Source organism: Elgaria multicarinata, chromosome 5 (assembly GCF_023053635.1).
Source record: "Elgaria multicarinata webbii isolate HBS135686 ecotype San Diego chromosome 5, rElgMul1.1.pri, whole genome shotgun sequence".
NCBI lineage: Eukaryota > Metazoa > Chordata > Lepidosauria > Squamata > Anguidae > Elgaria > Elgaria multicarinata.
This window is the reverse complement of record NC_086175.1, coordinates 47476169-47503498: the sequence shown is the minus strand read 5'-3', so window position 1 is coordinate 47503498 and position 27330 is coordinate 47476169. Positions and strand designations below refer to the sequence as shown.

Here is a 27330-nt window from a genome sequence, read left to right as displayed (position 1 = left end):
ATAAACACTGCTGATCAAGGCACAGTGACTGGCCAAGACTTACAGTCCTCAAAGTCAGCACAGATCATTTGAGGATTGCAACTAAAAAGCCTGCCTACCCGACATTGCTAGCATAAGGGTTTGTTCTGTTTTTCTCGTGAAGATCTGCAAGCAAAGGAGACTGGCAAAATGTGGGTTCTAGAAGCATTTGGCAAACCTCTTTACACCTCCTCCTACCACATAATTTAACTGCGTAGGATACAGCTAGAGGGACCGTGCAACTTCCACTGGTTGCTCTTTTTTCACTTCTGCTTATTCTTCTCCAGAGGATTTCTGCCATTTCCCTTATGCCTCCCTTGTCCCTTCAGGGGGAAAATCCACTTCTGAAAGCATCACATCTGCTCCTCTCAAAATATAATATTCCTAAAGGCTAAACTAATCCACGACATATGGCAGACACAAAATGATCAATATGCATAAGGCCTCATTTGAGCATTTTTGTTCAGAGTCTTTAATATGAAACTAACTGTGATCAAGAGAAACCTGTCAGACCCATTTAAGCCCAAATTGTGTGTACTATCATCTGTTTTAAACAAAACCTGAGGCTCACTCTGAATGTTCCTAAGGACACGAGCTCCCAAAGCTCATCCACATGGTAAGGCTCTGTGTGCATGCAGCTCTTGCATGCATGTCCCATGCATGGAAACCCATACAGAAATATCTGCTAGGCACTAGAAGAAAAGGCAAATCCAGAAATCTACTTTCTGTGTGTGGGGGTCAGTAATGAATTGTGCTGCCGTAAGCCAACCACACACACTGATGCCTCTGTATGTCCATTGAGTCATGTGTGCATTGCATAGGCCATCCACATCTTCCACTAATACTCATCCAAATATGTTTCGGAGGGATTCTTCTCTAAAATCATGATGGGGGATGGGAAAAGGAAAGGGGAACCGCCATAAACTTTTATAGGGGATTTTAAATAACTTTGTGGGGAGGGCAGGGCAGGTGTGGGGCACCCGTATTCATAGCTTGCAGATGGGGCTGCAAAAGGGGTGTCAGTTGCTTTGCCCATGCTTAGTTTCCAGTGCAATGCAACGGTCTACATCCTAATACAACCATCTCTCAATGAAGATTGGAATGGGCATCTCTTGATTGGTTCCACCAAAAGCTCTTCTTCCACATCTCCTGTTTGTTGCACATTATCTTTGGTCTAGTGGCAGGATTCTCGGGTAGGGATGGGTAAGAATTTCATTTCATTTACCAAATGTCTCAAAGTTCTCCAAATTTGGGACAAAAAGAATTTGAGATTATTTTTAAAAATGAATCTGGGAGAAATGAAAATGGACAGACCTCTTCATCCAGGCCCAGGCCTGGGTCTGAGTGCTTTGCTCTTAAAAGTTTGTGTTTAAATCTCTATGTGCTCAATCACGTTAGGGTTGAGCACATAGGGGTGCCACCCCTTTTTTCGAACAGGACCCTCATCTTTATTTATTTATTTATTTATTTATTATTTATTTAAGGATTTTTATGCCGTCATTCAGCCAAAAAAGGCTCTCACGGCGGCTACAAAAGTATTTCTTGACAGTCCCTGTCCAGAGGCTTACAATCTAAAATCTTTAACAGCTATATAGCAGGCAGGTACATCATGGTTCTCTAAAAAGAATTTGAGATTTTTTTAAAAAAAATAATAATAATATGAGAGAAAGTAAAACTGACAGTTTCAGCCATACTTGTAACTTTTGCAATTCGAAACTAAAAACCATCACTTCCTTTATATAATCTAAAGGTGAATGTTAAGTATTTATTGATTGTTTTATTGTCCCCAATAATAAAATGCCAAAGAAAAGTATGCTCAAAGTCACATTTTCAGAAAATGAACACAAGCTGCTCAGACTCACAAGGTTTTCACTAAAGTAGCCGAATGTTTGTTTATTTTCATTTTACTACCTGTACATTCAAAAATAAATTTTGGTAACATGCTGAAACAGAGCATCTGTTTCAGAACCCACAAATTAGTGATATTATTATTATTATTATTATTATTATTATTATTATTATTATTATTATTATTGTTATTTAAAAAACTGAGACCTTTACAAACAAATAAACACATTTTTCCAAACTTCCAAAACAACAACATCAATCCTGAGAATATCAAAACAAGAAGATGGACACAGAAACTTCAGGTTAGAGGTTAATATCATACAAACTGTTACATATGTTTTAAATTCTATGTTAAAGCTTTCTTGCATTCACACATTACTTTTATGGTGTGTGTGTGTGCAGAAGCTTAGGCTCAGTGGCCAAGGCTGTAGCCTTACTTGGGTTCTCCAGATGGTCATGTCTCCTTCTCCTGTTCCAACCCCAACCACTGAATGTTTCCTGCTTTTTGCATGCTCTTTTCCCATTCTAACAGGTTGAAATGTGTCTCCTAAGGCTCAGGAGTTGGCAGGAAGGGCTTCAAACTACAATATGCTGGAATGTTTGGCCTGCCCCTTTTCCCATACTCGTTTCTACTCTCTCTCATGGGTTTCAAATCATGTGGGTGATTAGAACATCCAAATGGGCCTTTTTAAACTTAGCCCTACACATATATGCATAAATATTCTAGATAGACAGATGATTGTTAGATTGATGATTAATTTGATGGATGGATGGATGGATGGATGGATGGATGGATAATCTCACAGTAGTGTGGCACAGACATTGTGCTTGTTGCCAGTAACTCTTTCCAGACATTATGACTTCCCTGTAAGGTCTGCTTCCTTACAGCTAGACAGGCCTGAATATGAGAGCTTTCCATAACAAATGGAAGTGCTTGAAGGAAGGGCATTTTTTACTTTGAAAGGAAACTGATTGAAGTCATCTTTAGGGGATGTTTATAGCTTCTTTTTTCTTAGTAGCATAAAGCAGGACTGATGTAAATCCTTGAAATCAATAGCAGTTACTTCCCAGTGACTATATTTATGACTGGGGTGGTAAGGCCCTCAGGTTTACAACACCTAGAACTCTTCATGAGACTGATTGGTCTAGAATCAATTGTGTGTTGGGAGGGGGTTGGAGAGAGATCAGGTTCACTGAGAGCTAATTGAACCCTATTTTGCATTATTTATACTTCTTCCAAAACCCCTGTTTTCAAATGGTCATGAAAATAAAGGTTAGTTAGATTATCAGCAGAGAAGATTTTCATCTGCTGAAAATCTTGCTCAGACTTAAGAACATCTTGTTAAAAGCTTCACAAGATATTTTCCACATACTGTGGGGGGTGGGCAGTCCAGATCCTTCTGGGAATGCTTCAACTGGTGGCCTGCCTCCTATTTATTTATTTATTTATTTATTTATTTATTTATTTATTTATTTATTTATTACATTTATTTTATTACAACAGCTGAAGCTCTCTGGGCAGTTCACAAAAATTAAAACCATGAAGAGCATAAAAACAACCAACAATATAAAAACACGAATACAAAATACAATATAAAAAGCACAATATATGGATCCAGAGCTAAGCACACATATGCTGAGTTGCAGAAGCACATTGCTGGATGTGTTAGAGAGACTGGATTGTTCTCTTACAGTGTAATCCCTACTCAAAGGTAAGCCTCATTCAGTTTAATGGAACTTACTTCCAGATAAGTGAGTATAGGATTGCAGCCTTAGTGGTGGGGGTTCTGTAGTCATGTGATCTAGACTTTTCTTAAAAGAAAAGAAAAGAAAAGAGGACTTGAAACTTCACAGTGTTTTAGTCTGTGCTATCTCTGGATAGCCTATGAACATGAAGAACACAGAAAGTCCTTCTATTTAGCTAGCAATTTAAAAGCACACACCAGATCAGCCCTTTGGAGAGCTCTCAGGAAAAGAAGGAATATTACCAGCCTTTGCCTCATTCTGATAGGTTGTTAATGAAAATTCTTGTCATTTTGAGAAAAAGATTTTGCCTTGTTTGCATACCTGATTAAAGAGCAGCTGCATGCATGAAGTTCACTAGACAAAGCCTACAACTCTATAACTAAATGTTAGCAATCACGATTTGCACTTCCATTGTCTATTGATGTGGAAACGAACAGATTTGATCAATGAACAATGCATACAAATAGAGTAAAAGCAAATACTGGTGCTTCAGGGCTCTGTAGATCCCTTCTAAATGTCTGATATGAGCACTGACTGGAACTTATCCTGGTCAGTTTATGAAGTCTGACCTGCCCATTGGACAAGGTCTTCCAGCTGCAATTTCTACGAAACCCCAACGGAAACAACAGCTTTATTTTGTTTGTAGATCAATACAATTCTTTAGTACAAATCCCCAAGTAAAGCCCAAGGTTCCCAAGCTGATGGGAACAACCTAATAACTTTTAGTTCAATGTCTCTCATGGAAAAAAAAGAAAAGCTTAAGAGAGAATATGAAGCAAGCCACAACTTAGAACAACAAGAGGAAAAACTCACTCCACTAGCCAAAGCAAACCTTCCAAAAGATGAAAACTGCAGGAGAGATTTTCTGACGCATTTATACATCTGCTGTTGTAATCGTATGTAGTCATGTAAAAACTCTGGATTGGATCCAGACCTACTCATACTTAGAGTAGACCTATTGAAATCAATGGCACTTAAGTCAGTTATGACTAACTTAAGTCCAATCCTCTGATCTCAAAATAGTTATTGGGAGTAATATGACACCAGCACTTTTGTGAAAAGTCAACTGAAGGGCTGATGGGCATGCTGAACTTCTAGGCAGTCATTTCTGAGCACTGGCGGGAGAGAGGGCAGCTCACATTCACTGTCTGCTGTTGGAAAGCAAGGAAGTGGAGGACACAGATCCCTCTAGCAATGGATGCTGCCGTGCCCTGGTGACATCACCTTGCACCAGGCAGACCTGGTGATGGTAGGCAGTGGGTGTACATGTTCTCCTCAGTCTCCTTGTAATGCATTGTCCACACCTTCTAAGGCCATGGACGGTTCCACCATGCTTTCAGAATCAGAGGGGCTATCAAATGCATTCCTTCAAGCATCACAGTTCCACAAGGAGCCCATAGTGTGGAGTCAGCAAAATTGTCTACTCCTAACCTACATGGCGACAGCAGTGGGAACACTGGCTCTTCTTAATGCCTCAAAATAAAAGGTATGGAGTTAAACACACACACCCATGGAATAGCTTGCTTTGAAATGGAAAGTGTTTCACATTGCCTTTTGGTGCTTGGGATACGGCCAGCATCCTGAAGAAGGCCACATCTGGAAGACATTAATAGCAAGAGATCGGGATGGCACTTCTCTAATGTGGTATGCGCAACGGTGCAGCTGATCTTCTTGGCACTTATGTGGCTTTTGACAAGCTCCTTTGCCTTGATTTTAGCTTCAGACACACTTCTTGCATTTCTATGAGGAGAATTCATCTGCCTTGCTTGCCTCTCCCAAAATTACCGCCTTTGGTTATTTGTGAGGTTTGCAATTAAAATGTATGTATACCCTCCCCATCCAACCCCTCCTGGATGTTTTAGCAAGTGCTGATTTCCCATATGCAGTTTGTTACACTGCTGTGTTTTGAGCTGCACAGACAAAGGGGTCAGTAGGAGAAACAAACCCCAAACCCTTTTGCTTTAAATACGCCTCTGTTTCATTATAAGGCGCTACCTTACTTAACCGGATGCTTTGCATGTTATTCTCTATACTGAGGACATTTGGATTGTCATTGGCTGATTCCCCATGGTATGTTTTCCAGGTGAACAGAGTTGGGGAAACCCTTTCACAAGTTATGAAACTCATTGCAGAAATATGCCATGCATTCACTACTACTTTGATCTGATTCATCCAAACACTGTTTGCTAGAGTAAGAATGGGTTCAGACTTATAATAGGGGATATTGTAGAAATCTACAATGGCTTAGGGATGGTGCAAGCATCTGACTTGGTCCACAAGGGCAGCGGAAGCCCTTCATCCGACCCTCGTGGACGGAGTCAGGTGCGCTCAGCCCCAGCGTGGAACCACACCTGAGTGCGCGCAAGCTCCCTGTGGATGCTCCAGCATGGGTCCACCCTGGCTTCTGACCCTTCCTTTCCCTCTGCTGCATTAATGGCAGCGGCCATTAGTGCAGTGGGGGAAAGGGCCAGAAGCCAGAGCGGTCGCCTGCTGAGTGCTCACAAAGCTCACGAGTGCTTGGCGGAGGCTCGCAAAGCCTGGTTTGCGGGGTGGGCAGCCTACAGCAGCAGGGCGAGCACTCGCGGGGATGAGCGCTCCCTAAGTTTGCTCATCCCTAGAATGCAAAAGCAGGTGGAGGAGAGCATCCAATGAAGTGAAAAGAAGGGAGAAACAAATTCCCAGGATGCTGAACTTTTTATTGTAGATTGTAAAGCCCGACGCGTTTTAGCCTGTACCTTTTCAAGGCCTTCTTCAGGAGGCTGTAAACATTTTAAAATGCATACTATAAAACATGGTAGGAACAGCATGTAAGAAAAAGATATTCTTATTATAAAATTACATTGAAATATTGCCACAGGGGCCTTGAAAAGGTACAGGCCAAAACGTGTCAGGCTTTACAATCTGCAGAAAAAGTTCAGCATCCTGAGAATTCATTTCTCCCTTCTTTTCACTCATCCCTAGAATGGATACAAATGACTTTGGGTTTCTGTGAAGTCAACCTGCGGATTCTGCAGCTGAGCTGAAAATGATACAAGAACAGAAATGATCAAAGAACAGTTCCTCTCTCCCTTTCCCTAAAAGGGGCTGTGGCACAGTGGTAGAGCATGCAGAAGGTCCCAAGTTTGATACCCCCCCCCCAGCATCTCCAGGTAGGGCAGGAAAAACTCCTGGGGAGCTGCTGCCAGTCAAGTCAACAGTACTGGCTAGAGGGAGCAATGAGCTAAGTCAGTATATAAAGCAGCTGCCTATATGTCCCTCTGGCAGGGTGGGTTTGACTTGTTAAGGGGGAGAGAGGGGTTCTCATTGTAGATCACCTCTTTCAAACATTAAGTTTAAAACGTGAATTACCAGGGTGAATATGGTGGTCTGTGGCATGATGTGCAGCACCATGCTTCACTCTCTCTTAGACACCCCCTTGCAAATTAACTAAAGGGAGAGAGATTGTGATGCAGGTCACAGCACTTGGAAATTGGGAGTGACACTGACAATGTACGCCTCCATGTGCTGTGCAATCTCCCCTTGTTCTTTTGTAAGGACTTTGCCGGCATAGAAGAGAAACTTCTGATTGATTAGGATCATCCATTTGCTTCTAATGGGTTAGGACCATCCACATAATTCATCCAGCATGCATTGCCCTCACTCTGACTCAACTTCATTCTCCCTCAGTGACATCATCACATCCACATTACGGTCACTGATTGGCTAGGAGCACTCAATGAAGGAGAGATTTGTGGCAAGTGGGTGAGGGGCTGGTGGTGCTAAAAAAGCAACAGCTCAGGAAATGGTGGCTGTGAAAGTTGCAAATAGCACCAAACAACAACAACAACAACAAGAAGAAGGGGTCTGGGGAAAGCATTTTGCCTCTCTTGATAGCACCATGTTTGCTCCAAAACATTTGGCACACACCTATTTTTAACTTTGTTGACTTTCACAGACTGAGACTACATTTTTATATCGATTCTGAGGAAGAAAAACAGTACAACTAAATAGCAGAACTAGCTTATTTGGGGACACTGTGTGCTTGTTAATTAATTTACCATTCCCAAGGTCACTTATCTTCAAACACACCAAAATGAGTTCATAGCCTGTGCTGGGATGAATGATGCTAGCCGGTCAACACCTGTGGCAATTTGCAACTCACCAGAAAATGCCAACTTTTAAACTTTGGGTTGATACAATTTATTGTGTAGCAACAGGATGGACATCTGTCAATATTCACATACAGTGTCATCATAATCATCACTGATCTTTTATGAAAGTGGCTCTATGTGTCAAGGGGTAAGTAGAAAAGCCTAATTTAGTTCGTTTTGGAGCTCTCTCCCTCTTTCTGAGCCCACTCAGATCTTCTTAGATGTAGGCCTGTTAGGCTGATTCACAAAATGGTTTCTGCTGCTTGGTCTCTCTCTCTCTCCTCCTTTCATGCAAGTCTACTTGCCAGAACAGTGGAACATGAGTGATCTGGGAACTCATTCATTTCAGCAGATGTGACTTCAGGGATATTTGGAATTTGCTGCAGATGAATTCCCAGTTTGCAACTTACATTGCTCAGGGGAGTAGACCCAGTTATACGAGAAGGAAAAAAAGATTGGTAGACTAAAAAGATAGACTGACTAATGTGTAAATCAGCCATGGTCCATAGATTAAAAACAAGGAAGAGAGAAAGACAAGTGACTGATGTCCCTTCTTTCCCTTCTTCTTGTAATAAGACAGATCATTCCATAGATCCATATGCCAGAATCTTGGATGATGATGATGGGGGAGAAGGTGGAAGAGAAGGAGGGGAAGAAGCAGCTATGAGAGGGGAGGAAATGCTGTTTAGTTGCACCTCTTATTTATTTATTTATTTATTACATTTTTATACCGCCCAATATCCAAAGATCTCTGGGTGGTTCACAAAGTGCTTCTTATTGCACTTCCAGAGTATCATATGAAAATGAACTAAAGATGGGGGGCCACATTCAAAAAAGACAAGTCACGTGACTCTCATTCCTTGCCCTATATCAGCCTTCTCCAACCTGGTGCTCTCAAGGTATTTTGGTCTTCAACTCCCAACAGCCCCATCAACCATGCTCAGAAATGCTGGCAGTTGTAATCCAAAACATCTGGTGGGTACCAGGTTGGGAAAGGCTGCTCTACACTATACCAGACATATAATAGTAAGTGCAACATAAGAGACCTATAATCTAAGAGAGAATAGTCCTAAGAGAGAAAGGACACTAACATATAAAGGAGCAATGGCCAAGCTATGAAAGAATATGTGAAGGAATAGGGCTGTTGGACTCCTTTTTCTGTTACCAAAAACACAAAAACCAAAAACACTGGAACACCTGATGTGATTAAAAACCATCATGCTAGGTACAGGGGGGGAAACACCTTTTTTTCCCCAATGTGTAATTAATCTGCTCAACTCACAGATATAAAATATAATTGAAAACAAGAGGCTAGTAATAATAAAATATTTTAAGGGAATTAGACATCCATATAAAATAGAGAATGTAGTTTAAAAAGAAACTCTCATGAGTCAGGGCATAAGTCAATCACCTTCTAACAGGATTTAGGAAGGAAGTGTGTTCGGAAATTATTCTGATTGCTCAATCTGATGCATTTTCTCTCGGAAGTACATCCCATCTCATTCAATGCAATTTACTCCCCCATAAGTGTGTATAGCAACCTTCCCCACTCTGTCTCTCCAGATGTTTTGGACTATAAATCCCATTATCCTTGACCATTGGCCAAACAGGCTGGGGTTCATGTGAGCTATAGTCCAAAACATCTGGATTGCCCAAGGCTGGGAAGGACCCCAGGCAGGTGCAAAATATTGCAGTCTGGATGTAGTAGTTTGGTTGTTATGCCACAAACACAGCAGTTATACGTCACATTTTATTGCTGTCTTAAAATCCCTCATTATTGAAGTTCCAGGTTTCCATTTAAACCATTCTGAAAAGTGTACTTTGATGTCACACTAAAACAACAAAATGATTCAGAAGAAGTAAATTTACAATTACAGAAAATCTCAATATTCCACAGGTACAGAGATAAATATTCCACAGGTACAGTGCTATACCCACATTTTCCTTTTCTGCTGTCATTTTGGAATATACATCACTGAGTAGAGAATACTCTAATTGAGGAAAAATACAGGAAATGTTTGTATCAGAGTTTTGGAGCTTCTCTAAATTAGTGATTTATTTCATGCTCATGATTGGCTTCTCATGGAAGATTGCTGGTCCATTACACAATGTCAACAACATCCAGGACATCTCTTGTGCTAACCCAAGGAATCTCACGTTTTAAAAACAAACAAACAAACAAACAATGGAGTTAATGTAGTATTATCTGGGATATTTTGCAGGATTTCTCCACCACTAGATGGCACTGTCTAAATAAACACAATGGAGCCTTTCCAAGAAAGGAAGTTTTCAATTCAAAATCATCGGAAGGGAGCTTTGGCTAGTGGGCGGTATAAAAATGCAATTAATAATAATAATAATAATAATAATAATGTGGTCATGTGTAAAGGAACATATCATGATAGTGGGAAGACTGTGAGAATGAAAACCCCAGTAAAGTTGTGGGATTTTTCCTGTATGTAAAGAAGTTCTTAAAATTTATCAACTTTTCCCCCCTCATTCAGATGATAATGATGAAGTGTGGATTGGAGACTGCAGCCCCCGTGCCAAGTTTCTCAATGGTTTTGGGGAGCTCTCATCAAACAAGAAATGGTTACTTGGAGAGCTTTTTTAATATTCTTTGTCATGCTTTTACAATGCACAGAGAGAATTTTCACTGCACTATAGTGTTCTTTCACTGTTCTTTCATTCTCTCTCCCTCTTTCTTTCTCTTTCTCTGTGTGACAGAACATGAAATACCTGAATTAACTTTACTCTTTCTCCTGTTTAGCTCAAACCTATGGGCAAAGCTCAGATGTTGTAATTTAAATACTGAAAGGAATAAGCTTCCATTTTGAACTGAATAGGTTAGCCACTACAAATAATCCTTACGTTTCTCTTAATAGTTTCAGAACAGCACTGAATACAGTGCTGGATGTTTTTGTCCTTTTCGGAGTCCAAGAGGGGAGACCGTCAGCAGGAAACAAAAACAACTGTCACAACACCGGCTGTTTCCCCTTGCCCTAGGACTTTGTTGTCCATTAAGTTCTGTACTGAACTGGAATGGCAGCTCCTTCACATGTACCTGTTTGAAGTACTTTCCATTTTACGCTAAGCTTCTAACAATTCCATGAATTTTGAAAGCAGTAAGACAGTGGGCCAAACTGGATATTACTTTAAATGTGTGTCTAGCAAAGGAATGGGCAATTTGTGGCCCTCCAGATGTTTCGGCCTGCCGCTTGCTATGCTGGCTGATGGGAGTTGTAGGGCAAAACATCCGGAGAACCACAGGTTGCCCACCTCTGGTCTGGGAGTTTCATGTTTGTATGTTTTTACTCTAGACTGCAGGTTTCTCAATTCAGATTGGGATCCTAGTGTGATGGTGGGGGCTTTTAAGTTCTGGATTAGGCTTGGTGCACCAACTCTAGAGTAAAGGTGAAAAAATGTAGCTGGTGGACACGTTTAAAATAATGTCTGTTTTGTCCCCGTGAATGCTTGTTGAGATTATAGACCTCTGAGTGGACATTCACGGGCCAGCTTCGTACAGACATGGGATACAATCCTTCAGGCAGTTCTTCTATGCAAGCCCTATTGAAATGAATGGGAGCTTCACAAGAGCATGATGGAGATGGCACAGATGGACCATCCTGATGTATTGTGTCCATGATCTAGAATGTTGACACCCACCTGGGAGCACAAGAAGTATTCATTGAGAGGTCCCAGCACAGATATTCCAAGGTACTGTACGTATAGTACCCTAATAGAAACCCAGCCATATAGACTGCATTACCCACGGAAACCCCACATTAGTTCCTGGCATCAATTAGGAATGTCAGAGAATTTTGTTCCTGTTCACAAATCATGAAAACATGTCCTGTTCGCAACCTTGAATGCAAATGTGAAGTGTAACAAAAAAGATTCCTGAATTATGCATTTACACAACCTTGCCCTCTCTGTTTTCATGCTTTAGTCTATGGAGGGAAATTCACATTTTCAGACAGGAAAAATGCTCACTTTCAAAAATGTGTGTTTTTCCTGATTGAAAAATGCACATTTGTTCTGCTTTGAAACAACAACAACATGTTCACATTCAGGAATGCAAATTAGGCAAAACGAGCTCTGAAGAAGAATTCAGAGAATCTCAACAAGCTCTAACTTTTCATGCCTGCCCATCCCTAACAACAATGTGGATCCACAGAGGACCAATGTGAATTGGATCATCCTGTTCACATGTACTACACTGTTTGCATAGGCTAAAACCACATGGGTGCAATCCTTTAAATTAGAGCCATGTGGACTTCTGTGATCTACCAGGACAAGCTGCACCACATGGCAAATTGAGACAAGTGTGGATTGTGAAGGAACGCTGTATGGCAGATGACAACTTTACAGAATTATTACTGTCACATTGTAAAGGCTCTTTCTGAAATGATCTTTCATGCATATTACCCAGGCCAAAAAACCTGTCACATAAGAAAGAGATACAGTAAACAAAGTGTCACATCAACATTTGAAACACTGCTAACCGGATTTGGATAATATTGGCATTTGCATTCTGGCGCAGGGACTACATGTTAATTAAGATATGCCATCCTTTGTCCCTGTTGGCAGCAGGGTTACCGCCAGGCTCTCTCAACAATGACAAGATTTGTCGATGTGCATGCACGCACACACCCATGTATAAACACATACACACAAAGGCAGACAGTACCATCCAATTGGAACTGGCAAGCATATGAACAATAAAAGGAAAACATAATTTGCCCAATGATGCTATATAGCTTTGACTCATACATTGGAGCTGCTATTTGTCATAAACCCTTAACACATCTGAAGATAAATGGAACTTTATTTACATTACATGCCACAACACCCCACATTTGGGAGGGGGGATTTGTCTTTTACAATATTCATTGTATCCTAGGCATCCATTCTTGGCTCAGTCATAGCTGAGGCCACACATTAAAAGTTTGTGCCTTTTGACATAATGCTGCAGGCTGAAAACCTCCTGCCATAAATGCAGATGGAAACACACACACACCTAGCAAACCCTAACGTGAGCACCTTAATCCAGTGCCATTGTAACAACCTGTCAGAATAAGAAGCAAATTCATGCCTTTATGCAAAGTTTTGCAGATAGTATATATGCACCAAGGCCATTACTTACAGCTGGAGAATATCAGCGGGCACGAATGTTTATCCATTGGGAAATTATGAAGCTGCAGCTGGCATTCAGCGTTGATGGTAAGCCTGGAGGGAAACCAAGGAGCTATTACTGTCTCCTTATGATGACAAGTTAAAAATGAAAATATCGAGTAGCAGGAGGGCATTTCCAAGGTTTAATTGGGAAATTATTAAAAGTGCTTATTTAAAGTTTATTGTGGTGTTGTTTCTGGAAGAATGTATCTATTTACTGACATATGTTATTTTAGGCATAGTCCTGGTTCATACGTTACCAGTGGCAGTGAAAGAACTTTGTGGGATGGAGAAACAGGTGAGGCATAAATTCAAAGAAAATGGATGGCAGGACCATTACCACACTGCTCCTTGATTGAAGGAGAGAAATGGTGTAAGCTGGGTCTCTGTGAGCGGGTGTCATACCTAACCCAGACACAAGCCACAATGACTCATCCTCAGGTGAAGACCCTGATGTAACAAAATGTGAAGAACCTAGGGGATCCCATTACTCCAGCACCAATCCAGGAAACCTGTACCCTCAGGAGAGGCTGGGAGGGATTCGCAGATGGTCAGAATGTGCAAATCTTGAGGTTTTCAACTTTGAAGCTCATTCTGACATGTTCCTGTAATGGATTGTGAGCTTTGAGTTTTTTTCCAAATGAAAATTCAGACATAATTTGCTAAATGTACCCTTCAATTCTGCACATTTTTCTCCAAATGACTAATGTGTTTGTGTGCATTTCTCAAACATGCACATGTTTCATGTTCATTTTTCAAATGTATGCATTCCCCCCCATCCCTGAACACATCATTTTCATTCTGCAAATTGCAAATCACAGAATGCGTTCAGGTCCAGGTTTGGGGCTGGGAGATGCAAATTGGATCAATTCTGATTTATAAGCAGAATGGCAAAATTTGTCCTGTTTGACAACATAACATGGTGGTGTAGTACATCAAATAATGCTAGCGGACCAGGTTGTCTGATGGATCCAACGAATTCCAGACCTGGGTCAAGATCTTTGGGACAGTGCCCAATTGAAACTGAGGCTTGTTGGTTTTTAAACATTATTTTATAAAGCTGAAGGGACATGAAAGGAACCTGCAGTTAAGCGTCTGAGTATGTGTGGTGGAAGGAGTCCTTTAAACTTCCACTCTTTGATAGGCACAAATAGATTCTTCCTACCTTAAAGTATACAAGATTTTCCCATCATTCCATATTCTCAGGAGCTGATTGGGTGTTGTAATCCAATGTGCTTCTGCAGTTTTAGAATTCCTGAAGATAGTATCCGGGATCCAAATTAAGCCAACCATATTGCTGTTGAGGGTGAGACTCTTTTTCATGGTGCTGTTAAAACGAAGACGGCTGTCAGTCCATGTCTGAGCAAAAAATATATCGATTTGGTATTCCTGCAAGCAAAGAGGATCAGAATCAAATATTTACAATTTACAAGAGCCAGACAACATGCTTGCAAAGAATCTTCACATTTCATTTAAAATAATTATTTGTGCCCACACCTGGAAATAAAGAGGTGAGACACTGTTGTTGCGTTAACTAGGGCTAGAACTGTATAAATAAATATATATATATATAACAGAAGCAGATGCTCAACAAATCCTATAAACAGTATGGGAACAGACTACAGCAGGAGCCACCTTTCAAATCTCCTTATTTATTTAATTGAGGGTGAGTCTCATCCTGCCCTGATCCAGAAGCAGTGTACTACCTGCTTCCACTCCATCTGATCACAATGTTTTGGTCTTGAGGAAGTTGTCCTGAGTCATTAACATGTGATAAGATAAATATAAAGACACCGTATCCAAACCAACCTCCATCTGCAAACAAAGATGCAATAGAGATCACAATATATGGGTTATGTTGTGTTAGGCTGTTTCTTTCCCACAACCTCACCACAGGACCATAGTTCCATCAATGTTTTAAGCATTAAGAAAGGGGTTAAAACCAACACAAGAGACGGAGTGATCCAGCCCCACCCATCTCCTTCATTGTGTTTGTTGGCCTGTACTTGAGGAGGGTGACAGTCTGAATAGGAGAGGCTCTCCACATGAGCCAGGATGATGATGATGATGATGATGATGATGATGATGATGATAGCCCAGAGAGCTTCGGCTATTGGGCGGTATAGAAATGTAATAAATAAATAAATAAATAAGATGATGATGGTGATGGTGATGTTGTTGTTGATGATGATGATGATGATAATGATGATGATGATAATGGCATTCTCATGTACATGTACTTAGGGGGAAAGATTCTTGGATTATTTCTCATACTTCTGAAACTACCAAACCATATACTTATGCACAATGAAACCCTTTAAACCCCTCTATTCAAGAAGCACTGTTGTATAGTGTAAAATATTTTGAAACATGTTCATTTTGTGTCAAGGTTTTCCTATAACTGACTTCTCAGCCACGTGTCTCCACCCCATGTCTGTCTGTCTGTCTGTCTGTCTCTCTCTCTCTCTCTCTCTCTCTCTGAGATAGACAAATATACCCCCCCCCACACACACACACATCACATCACATCACAATTTCAAGTAATTTTAGCCATTTTCAAGTTCTTTAATCTGAATTTTCTAGGATACCCTTTATGGGAGGAAAAGGTATTCTAAAATTACATTTATAAATAGAACACATGAATGTAAAACACAAACCCCTAAGAAGGGATGTAAGGATTATGATTTATGAAAAAGATTATGAAGCTTAAATACCTAATTTCATTATTTCTAAAAATGTAGCTGACAATAGAACACATGTGGCAACCCAGGCATTGTAGAAATGCTTTTCTGCTTTGCTAATTACGTGGCTGACATTAGAGGTAATAGCAATGTTCCCTCCAACTTCCTCAAATTACAAAAGTTTCCATCTGTTGCCATAGTAACACTTCCCCTTCTCTCCTATCACGGCAACAGTTTCCTCAGTTGCTATAGTAACATATTACAACAGGTTCCTCTTCACAATGCAGCTCTTTTCTGTCTCCATATTGTAGAATCTGGCCCTTGCCACTGATAATTATCTATAGACACTACATTGGAATCTCCTGGAAATGTAAATGGATTATACTCTCTGCATGTTGTTCTACACCTCCCAAGCCTGTGATTAGCTGAAACCTCTAGAAACACAGGCCTCTTGAGCCTCCTATTTTTATTTTTATTTTTTTTTAATCAGAAGACTAGTGTAGAGCTGTTGTTTGGGGTTTTGGCAGGTGTATGTGTGTGTTGTTGTTTCTTTGCAAAATTACTACTTGTCTATATTCATGCCTAACACTAACTATGTCTCTCTATCCATGGGGCAATTATGACTTTACAATGCCAATAAGGCCGTTCTGCACACCATTGTCCTGCAAACAATGTAGACACAGACGTGGAGTTCAGTGGCACTGCAGCAGCACTAAGGGATAGCTTCAAAGAAGCATCTATCTATCCATCCATCCATCCATCCATCCATCCATCCATCCATCCCTAGTTTCAAAGAGGTAACATTTATTTTGACTTGCCAAGCACCGTAATCAAATTGTCAATTCTGCAAACTAGGTGTAAGAGGCAAATCTGGTAGAGCAGCAAACCTGCATCTCTATCATTGGGACACTGCTGCCCCTTTCAATGGCTGTTCCACTCTGTAGATCTCTTGATCACACAGAGATCCTTGGTCCACCACACACTTAATTAAAATGACTCCCTGTTTAATTCTCTCCTTTCCGTCCATAACAACTAGGACAACTTAAACCATGTCCTATAGTCATAGGATTATCGATTTTTCTCTCAAAAAATTGGCTTCTGACTGACATGGACGTGCTTTAAATGCACAACACTGTGGCATCAGGGCAGGTTGTGCTAGGCATTGGTCTCCTATGAGACTTTCTGATTATTCAAAACTGCCCTGTATATTGTGATTTAAATGGATTATTGGCAAGCTATGGTCCAAAAGAAAGCAATACAGATTAACTAGGAGAATGTACTGAAGAAAAGTTTCAGTTTGGATCCCACTTTGGAAAGGGCCACAATTTGGTTCAAACTGCTTCGGAGGCCATGTGCTTTGATTCAGGTCTGAATCAGAACCTCACTCCAGAAAATCCAAAGTTTTGTATGTCTCCCCATTGACTATAATAGGGAAATCAACAAATCAAATTTCAGGCCAAAAGGTTCAGGGATCCTGCAATCCTATACAATCCTATACTTTTATAAACTGCCCAGAGAGCTTCGGCTATGGGGCGGTATATAAATGTAATAAATAAATAAATAAATAAATACCTATTTAGAAGTAAATCATTGGGACTTCCAGGCAAGTGAACATGGTTTGGGTCAATCAATCATTATCATCACCATTGCTGAACAAAACTGTTCTCTTTGGTGGTTTATGGCTTGTTTTAAATAACTGCAACTATAATCAAGTTTGTCACCCTTCCTAGAAGTGAACATAGCCATGCATTTGTCTACGTCCTAATTTAATTGCATGAGCTGGCCATCACCTAGAACTGACCTAGAAGTGAATCAGTTTCAGTTTAGCTAGGTGCAAACACTACATTCAAAATTTGATGCAACAGTTTAAATTTATTCTGTGTCCAATCTACCATTCCTCTCTCAATCCTCTAGCGCTAATGAAATAAAAAATATCTAAGCTAGAAACAAATTTAATCAGTAGCCAGAAATTGTGCAATTTTACCCATTATTTAAACCACTTTAGAAATCAAACAAGCAACACTTATTTGAATATAATATATTAATTAAAGGTTTGTCCTTTTGTCCTTGCTTAGGAAGCAACATATTTTGGCCCTAATATTTGTTGCTGCAACATAGATTCTATTATGGTAGTGGGAGGATATTATCTCTTCACAATGCTTTTGTACTCTTTTGTAAGAAGGAGCTTTGCTGCACAGGATCTTCAGATATGCTGACTCTATAATACATGTATTGTGCACTATGAATTTCATTGACATGGGTCAAGAATCCATTTTCACAGGAACTCTGAACCACTGCCGAGCCATAGGACTCAGAGAATGTCTTGCTTCCTTCTAATTAGACTAAAGAGGATTGCTCCCTACAAATCATGAACATGCCTTCCTGCTAACCTTGCTAGCATCCAATGACTTGGTGGGGGAAATGGTCCAGTCCTGAAATGTCTTGACCTCCCAGACAGGTCGGCAAGGTCAACCACTACCTGAGTACCTTTGATGACAATTTTGTTTTGAATGCTGCACTAGACTACTCTAGTTAGATAATAGTGTGGCAAGGAATCTCCTGGAGTTTTCTTTTCATTCAACAGAAGCCATCTTGGGTCCAGCCTTTGAGCCATTGAGCTCTTTGTTTCCTTTGTTTCAAACCCTATAACTGCTTTGAAGTACAGGCAGTCAATGTTCCTTCCTTCCTTCCTTCCTTCTTTCCTTCCTTGTTTTATAGCCTGCCTTTCCACAAAGGAATGGTGTTGAAAGCAGTCAATGCTTTCTGCTTGTTATCTGTCACATTATTGTGTCTTAACACTAAGAATAAACATTTGGGTTGGTTTTGTACCAAAGTGCTCCCCAAACAAAATCTTCCTCAGCTCAGCCTGCAGAATGAAAAGAAAAAATACATTTCTAAAAGATGAGAAAGAAGCTCTCAGATCATCTCTTAATTCATTGTCTAAGAATTCTCCCCACCTACATTTTTGCCCCCAAACATCTGTGTCCTCAAGACTCTCAAATACAGAAAAACAAAAAAAGTTTATATTTATTATTTTATTTATTAAAACATTTGTATCCCTCCCTATTATAGCTGGAGCTAAAGGAAAGGGGGCGAGGGGCATGGCCTTCTGGAAAACCCTAGAGGGCTGAAGTTGGATCTGGGCCTGAAGTTCTGCATCTCTGCCCTAGAACTCTGCCAGCTACGTGTATCAGGCTTTCTGTCTTGTACTATTACTACTCTCCACTTCCTCTGTCTGAAGATTTAGTTGCCTGTGGAGCAATCCCTGGGTCTGGGCCAGTAGTCAGTCTAATTATTTGGGGAATATTTTTCTCCTTTCATATTAAAATTAAAAAGCCTTTAGTCCACTGATGTCTTTGATTTGGCAATAAACATGCAGTTATAATTTACAGTTCAAATAGAAGCAGCTCAAAATACAGGGGGCTCTTTGTGTCTGTGTGTTTTGAAGGGGTGGAGAAGGGGCAATCTTATGTACAGATTAAAACATAGCAAATAGCAAGCCAACCAAAATTATCACGATGAATAACAATCAAATTAAATCCAGTGATTAAAGCCTAGCACCTGTTGTCATGAATGAGAGCTATGCTAGAAAATACATTAAAACCTTGCAAAAGCAACTCGAATATTAAATCACAGACAGGCAACACTTCCTAACAGAAATCTTTTAATAAAATCAGTATATGTGATTGTAATCTTCAGAACAGCTAAGCAGGGAGTCTTAAGTATAGCACTAAGATTTCATAAGACCATAAGAAGAGCCCTGCTGGATCAGACCAAGGGTCCATCTAGTCCAGCAGTCTGTTCACACAGTGGCCAACCAGCCATTGGCCAGGGACCCACAAGCAACACACGGTGCAACAGCACCCTCCCACCCATGTTCCTCAGTGAATGGTATATATAGGCTTACTGCCTCTGATACTGAAGGTTGCAATTAGCCATTAGGAGTAGTAGCCATTGATAGCGTTCTCCAGGAATTTATATAATCCCCTTTTAAAGCCATGCAAAATGGCGGCCATCACCACATCTTGTGATAGTGAATTCCATAGTTTACTATGCACTGTGTGAAGAAGTGCTTCCTTTTATCTGTCCTGAATCTTCCACCAATCAGTTTCATGAGATCACTGTTAAATATTAAATATTTAGGGACAAGGTATAAATAGGGATGGGAGATGGGGCAAGAAATTCGTTTAGTAACCTAATTTCACACTTTCAAAACCACTAGGTGAATTGGAATTCGGTCATCCTTCAAAATTTGCACTTCTTCAAATTTTGCATTGAAGCCAATTTTAAAATGTGTATGTTTATTTATTTATTTATTTATTACATTTTTATACCGCTCAATAGCCGAAGTTGCTTGTGAAAAATGTGTGTGTCAGGCAAAATACCTACAAAAATGCATGCATTAGAAGAAATTTGCACAAAAATGCTTATGAATTTTCATGCAAAGTTTTTTTTTTTTTAAAAAAAAAACAACCCTCAAAGTTTGGGATGAACAAAACCTAAAACCAGAAAAATGAATTTGACGTATTTGTCCATCCCTATGTATACGTTTTCTCTATCCTAATAAAAAAGCACAAGTGTAATTCATCAGGTAAGGTCTGAATTGCCCGTAGGCATTACTTTATGACTGGTTTCTAAATTGACCAACTACACTACAGATAACAAGTTTCTGTTTGGTATGAACGTGCCCCTTCAAATCTGACTTGAATTTGGAAAAAAACAGCAGCTTTAACAAGTGCTAAAAAGGATAAGTTAAAAAAGAAAAACACACAAAACGCTAAACTCCCCAATACACACTGCATTTGTAATTCTTCTGCTTTCCCTCAATAATTCTGAGGATTGTGGCAGGCTTGAGTTGGGGTGACTCACATATCCCCATTTCTCACCCATGCTAAGTCACACCCAATCATTTGTATTCTTGAAGGTGTTCTTTTCGCTCTTTTAAAATTCATTCTCCATTGCGCTTACTGTGGCTTTATTGGTAATTCGTTTCATGCAGACTCCATTCCATGTGCAAGAAAGTCTCCAACTGTTGCTTGCTTCACATTACATCTTCTTATTTTCCAGCCGGTTACCCCATTTTACTGATTCAGTGCACTCACCTCGCCTTTGCCCTATGAATTATTTACAGCTGGTTTGGTTCACATTTTAAACCCATGGCTTCCAAAATTTCTGAAACCATGTTGTCCCCTTTTTCAAATGTCCCCAGGGGAAAAGTAGTTAACAACTTCTGCATCTTTCACCACTTATTCTTCTGGTTGCATATAAGCCCCTCAGTTGCAGAGGACCATTTGATAGCCATTTCAGAAGTAAATTGCCAGTGTAAATGCACCTTCTTCTATTCCATAGTAGAGCTGTTGTTGCTGTTGCTGACATTATTGTTGTTATGTTTGTTATTTGTTCTAAATGTATAGTTACCTATACCTAGGTCTTAAAAGGGGTGGGAGAAAACAGTTCTTGAAATTTAAATAAGAGGAACATTTTTTATGCATATCAGTCTCTAAAAGAGAAAATCAGATCTACAAAGACATTCTGAGATACGAGAACATTAAAAAGAAATGGAAAAGTTGCATTCCTTTATGGCCTTGACTTCAGAGCTTATTAGAAAATGTTATACACTCCTGTAACAGCGTTTATCTCTGGAATTAGAAAGAGCCAGGTCCCTACTTTGAAAATGCAATTTAATGTTTCTGCCATGCCCTTGATTGTTTCTCTACCTAAGGTTTGATTGGTTTTATATATAAGTATTCATCTTATGATAACGATTTCTAATCAGTGTGGTTGCAACACTTCCATTACAGGCACAATTGTCTGATTGTATCACTTCTGTTTATCTGAATTGTACTGGTTGTTCACATGCTTTATCAAGTAGCTGCAGGTCTGGATTGCAAGCGGTGATATTTTTGTCTTTTGTGGGTGTTGATGGCAGGGTTATCAGATTCACTAGCTAATTTGTACATAATGTTCACTCAGCCACCCCAAAATTCTCCTTGGAAAGAAAATAATGTAGGTAGGTACTGTACCACAGTGCGCAGTTATCCTGAACTCCTCAACACCAGCACCAAGATGATTAAAGGAGTGTGTGTTACAAAAGATGGGGGGGAATTCCTGCTAGCTGTTTCTGCATCTTGAGAACAGTGATGATGAATTGAATTATTTGATGAATTATTTGAGAATTAGCAGTCAAGATTTAATAGCACTGCAATATATATATATATATATATATATATATATATATATATATATATATATGCACCAAGGGATCAGAGTTAATGGTGTGTGCCCAGTCTTAACTTTGTCATTTTCTTACTTGATTGTTTATTCATGCACCCTTCACATTCCATTTATGTAGCTATTTGTCTGTAATAAGAAACAAATGGGGAGGATGCTGCTGCTGCTGCTTGTTAAAAGCTTTCATCTAGTGAAGATTTCAAATAGGGGTGCCTACATTACATTCACGACAGCATACTTCAAACAAGTCTGTCATTTTCTGCAGGGGGCGGGGCAGGGGGCAGGGCTCATTAGTACTGTAAGTGAAGTCATTCAAGATTCTGAAGTATTTGAATTTCTTTCAAAAATCCACAAAACAATTTAACGGACTGAAATGTGGTCACTGCAGCTACACTGTACGTGTCCATGTTGGTGTGCTTTGTTCTGTCCACTTGCCCAAATGAATCTATAAAACAGTTTGACCAGAACTGTTCAGAATATTGACTTTTAGTGTTTTCATTCAGTCTAATCTTCACGATTGTTTGCCAACCAGTGAACCTATCAACTTCTTGAAAGTATTTGTTGGGGTTCAAATCATCAAGAACATCTGTGTAATTCCTATTAACAAGAATGGGATTTACATGCATGAGTTCTTCCACTGAGCCTCTTCTGTTAACTTCTCTTGAAATTTTACAGCTATGCACTGTATCACACAGTAGTCAAGAGCAGGCATTTACACTTCTGTCCTGAGTTTTTTATTTATTTATTTATTTAAGTTAAGTCAATTCACCGAGGTCTGTGTGGATTTCCACTCAAATTTTGTCAGCACTACTTTTCTTCCACTACCTATGGGACTAGCTACATACTACACACTTGTGGACCTGGCACCTACATTATGTAGGTTCATCAGATGAGTGTTTTATTGCACGCTTGCTACTGCTCACTTACAGCAAGTGTGCCGGCATCCTTTAGATGGCGTCGCCGCTCCTTCCTCTTGTTTTTCCATCGCAAAATAGACGCCTTTTAATCCAACTTTATTTTTTTTTTAAATGGAATGAGCCATGATCTCCTGCTGTGTGCAGGAAAGGTGGCATGACACAAATGGCCCCTGAATGGGCTGCGTGGCCTTTGTTTACTTCCCCTTTCCTCTCAGGGCAGAATGAGGAAGTAATGAGGGACAAACACAGGGGCGGAGAAGCAACAGTAAGGAATCATGATGTTGTCCCGTGTGATGATTCTCATAGTCTTTTCAGCACAAGGTGAAGTCCTTTTTATTCTCCCAGGCATTTTAAGAACTGATTTTAGATCACCATTTTTTTTTATTGCTGCTGGTTTTTTTTGGTTTGATGGGTTGGCATGTTTTCTTTCCTCTTTGCTGCAGTGGTTTTATCATGGTTTTTATTAAATGGTTTGTTGTTTGTATTTTATGTTTTTAAGGTATTGTACACCATCCAGAAAACTTGGCTTACAAGTAAAACAAACAAACAAATCAAACCTTCATCAGTGACAATTTCTAAGCAGAAGCAGCTAGGAGCTGTTGATTTGGAGCAGAGAAGTAGTGGGAGGAGGGGGCACACAATAGCAAGCTATTTTTGCTTATATAAGGTAGTCTTTGAGAGTTTTCTAGACACTGGTCTGTGTATTAGGTGGAGTTGAAGTATATAGAACAATACACCAGTATGCTTTTAAGGTACTGAATTGCCTCCTGTCCTCTTGTAGTGTAGGTGAAAGCCGCACTACATGGGGTAGTTAGAATAGTATAGTTGAAAACTGAATTCAGGCTTATATCATCTGACATATATCTTCCCAGCTCCATATTCAGAACATGACAGAATATGATTCAGTACATGATTTCCCAGTACTTTGAGTCAAGAGATCTCAAAGTAGAATGCTTGGTTACAGATGTACGAGAATTTGGTTTCAGTTCGCAAATCATCAGAACTTGCTCCGTTCGCAACCCCAAATGTAAATGGGAGCCCATATTGTCAGAGAAAGATTTCACATTTTCAGAGAAAGATTCCACATTTCCAAACTTTCAGTCATGTTAAAAAAAATGCACACTTAAAATATGTACTTTTAAAAATATATGCATTTTCACACCTTATCTGATGGGGAAAAGTACATACCTTTGAAGAATGCACATGGAAATACACATTTTTCCCATTCAAAAGGTCCACTTTCCCATTTCAATGACAAGAAAAATAGGTCAGAAATGAAGATGGGATTGAGGTGAGGCGAGCTTCAAAGTGGAATTTGGGGAGTATCAGCAAGCTCAAGCATCTCTAGTTCTCTTATTCTCCCATTTTGGAAAACTGCTCTTTTGGAGGTACAAATGAAGTAACATTATAAACTTGGGATCCCCCATGTGGCACCTACAGGCAATAATGTGTCTGCAGACACCTCTCTTGGCATCCATCAGCCTCCCTCCCACTTCTACTGTATTTCTTTAGAATTTTTTCCTGCCTTTTGGAGTTGAGACCCTAACTCTGCTTTGTACTTGGGTTACTGTCAACTATTTGCCTTTTGAAAAATCAATATTTTGTAACCAGCTGCAAGCATCGTGGCAGCCATTTTATAAATGGGCAAATTGCCCCATGGCAGACAGTTTGTGACATGATAGTCCCTCAAAATTCCAAACATGTCCACCAACCCAGAAATGTTGGGGACTCCTATTATAGTCAAAACACTTCTCAAACTCTAGCTCTTTCATAGTATCTGAAAATGTCTCATGCTTCATTAGTAATATTAGGGTAATGTGATGGTTTTTTAAACACACACACACACAATATTTTTATTGTCAAAATTACTTTCTGGCTGAACTTGCTTGTCAGGGCATTAGAAAACACAGCAACTGCTCTGGCTAGTCTTCCATCAAAGCAAACACTAAACATCCTGAAATAATTACTTGAAGATGTCACAATTCTGAGTACATTTCCATGCAACCATACTCAGGATTGTATTCTAAATGATTTTGTTTTTATTCTTAACTAATACAGATTTGCTACAAGTTTCCTGAAACAAACGTGCTGTGAATGTTATACCCCCAAAACTATATAAATACTTAATTTGCTGGTCAGTTCAAGTCTCAAACCTGGAAATCAGACACTAACGCTGTCATTGAGGGGTAAGGGAGGGGTAGTTTGAGATTGACGTCTGCGGCTAACCAATAGCCTCAGTCTCCTCCCTATCTTATTTATTTATTTATTGCATTTTTGTACCGCCCAATAGCCGAAGCTCCCTTATACCCAGGCTCAACCTTAGGCAAATTTCTCTCTATAGTAGTCCTCTAAACGTAAGAACAGCTTGCCTGTTCTCTGTGTTTCACTGCCACCATTACAACAGATGGCCAGGGAAGTAGCAGGGTAGCTACCAGCTCAGCAGACATCAGCTGATACATATGCAAATGGGGTCATGCTTGGCCCAGTGCTGCTACTGACTTTGGCCTTGATATTCAGCCTGAGTAACTCCAAATGCCTGCACACCTTTAAAAGATTAACAGTTGTGTATACTTTCCATTTAACTGTAATATCCCAATTTGAGGCACAATCCTATTCATGTTTAGACAGAAAATAGGCCTAAAACTCCCTGCAGCATGCTGGGAATTGTAGGCCTTTTCTCTCTCTTAACATGCACAGGATTGCACCCTTAATTATTTCCACCCTGTGCATCCACTTATTGCAAAGTCAGTAATGAAGCTGCACTATTTCTGGCAGATTCCTGGTCTAGGCAATTCATTTTAACCACAGCAAAGTAAAGAATTTATGGTCAGGCTCTCTGTTGCTCATCATTTTGCTCGTCATTTACCTCCATACAAATGTGTTAACTGACCCAATTAGTAGCACAGAAGGCACATTCCCATCTGCTCTCGAGAATTAGACTCTGGGGACACAAGTCGCATTCATGCCAAGGCATGTTTGGGCTGCTCTGGAAGTGTGAAGAGGCCTTTTGAGCATAAATTGCATTTCAACATAGGTTAAGAAAACTTGTATATATAAGCCCAGAATTATTGCATGAAAGAGGCATCAAACTGAAGAAAACATCAACACTCACAAACACACACGTATACAGAATACATATTCTATATGGTATCTCCTCCTGTTTATGGCAGTAATATTTCCTTTGAGTTCATTGTTCCCCTGTATATTAATAAGTGAGTATCCCTTTTTTTTGAGGTGGATTGTATTAGAAACCATCCAAGCTCTTCCCCAAAAGATCAGAAATGACCAACAACTTCCAACTCTAGTTATATATTAGATCATAAAGATTTTTAATAGTTTTTTTAATACATTCTAGTTCCAGAAAGACAGGGAGAAGCACATGCATTCAAGAACATCTGAAGTACTTTAAGTACAGTGTACACTTTTTTAAAAATGAAAAGCCATAAAGCAGCACTTCCAACATTGCTGAAGTGTGAGGGAAGCTGGATGAAACTAGAAGAAGTAACCTAAGTCAAGCCAGAAGGAGAGCTGCAACATTTATGGGCCAGTGCTATAGCTTCTTTGGCCCCAATGTAAACTGGCCAGAGTCCCAAACAGAGGGTGCTACTGGAGGTGATATAACCAGAGCACATCCCAGTTTACTCCACCACTACCACACCACAATGGCAAGTACCAGGCCACAGCTAGACCTAAGGTTTATCCTGGGATCATCCAGGGTTCGCCCCTGCCTGAGCACTGGATCCCCTGTGTATCACCTAGATGAACAGGTTTGACCCCTGGATGATCCAGGGATAAACCTTAGGTCTAGCTGTGGCCCCAGTCAACCGTATTACCATTGCAAAGAACCAGGACAGAACATATCCAGGAGTTCCCCTATATACAGCATACCCCTCCAACAGCCATTTTAGGTCCCAAAGGAGCCTTTGAATGTATGTGTACTGTAAGTGGTTGTTGTTGTTGTTTTGTTGTTAGCACTACAAGGAACTTCTTTAAACACAGGACTTTCTCAGAAGGGTAAAGGCAACCATCTTTAGCTCCAAATATAGGCAAACAAGTATCTCTGAAAATTTAAATCTTTTAGGGCACAATAGTGTGCATGTTTAGACAAAAAGAAGTCCTACAACTTCCAGCATTCCCCAGCCAGCAATGCTCCTAATGTATTTATAAATACATGAGTACAAATAATAAGGATTTATTGCTTGTTTCAACATGGCAGAAACTGTCCTACAGAATGTAGTATTTAGCTCTGCTAAAGGTTGATCTATCATAGTGTGTGTGTGTGTGTGTGTGCGTGCATGATGCACATATGTATGAAAGGCAGAAAGATTAACAACAGAGTATTTTTTTAAAAAAATAGTTAAATGTTTCGGCTTCCACCATCTTCCTAAGAGTAGGCCAATTTAGCTTATTCTCAACCCTTAGCTAGCAGCCATTCCAGATTAAACTGTTGGGGTTACAACTCAAATGTAAATCAGAAAAACAGACAGATTAATACTATCCCATCATGATGACATTATATCCCTCTTGTGCATTTATACCTTGTAGTACACACAAGGTATAGATGTATAGTACACACAACGACAT

The 27330-nt window shown here is 39.9% G+C and overlaps 1 protein-coding gene across 1 annotated transcript in view; it reads right to left on the bottom strand.

Annotated features, from left to right (window-relative positions):
• The window catches only part of GABRG3 (gamma-aminobutyric acid type A receptor subunit gamma3), a 356799-nt gene that overhangs the window by 149804 nt on the left and 179665 nt on the right, over positions 1 to 27330 (bottom strand). Inside the window, exons 4-5 of the mRNA XM_063127500.1 lie at positions 14083 to 14306; positions 12889 to 12971 (exon numbers count right to left, since the gene is read on the bottom strand). Coding sequence (XP_062983570.1) covers positions 12889 to 12971; positions 14083 to 14306 — 307 coding nt within the window. The remainder of the gene's footprint in view (positions 1 to 12888; positions 12972 to 14082; positions 14307 to 27330) is intronic.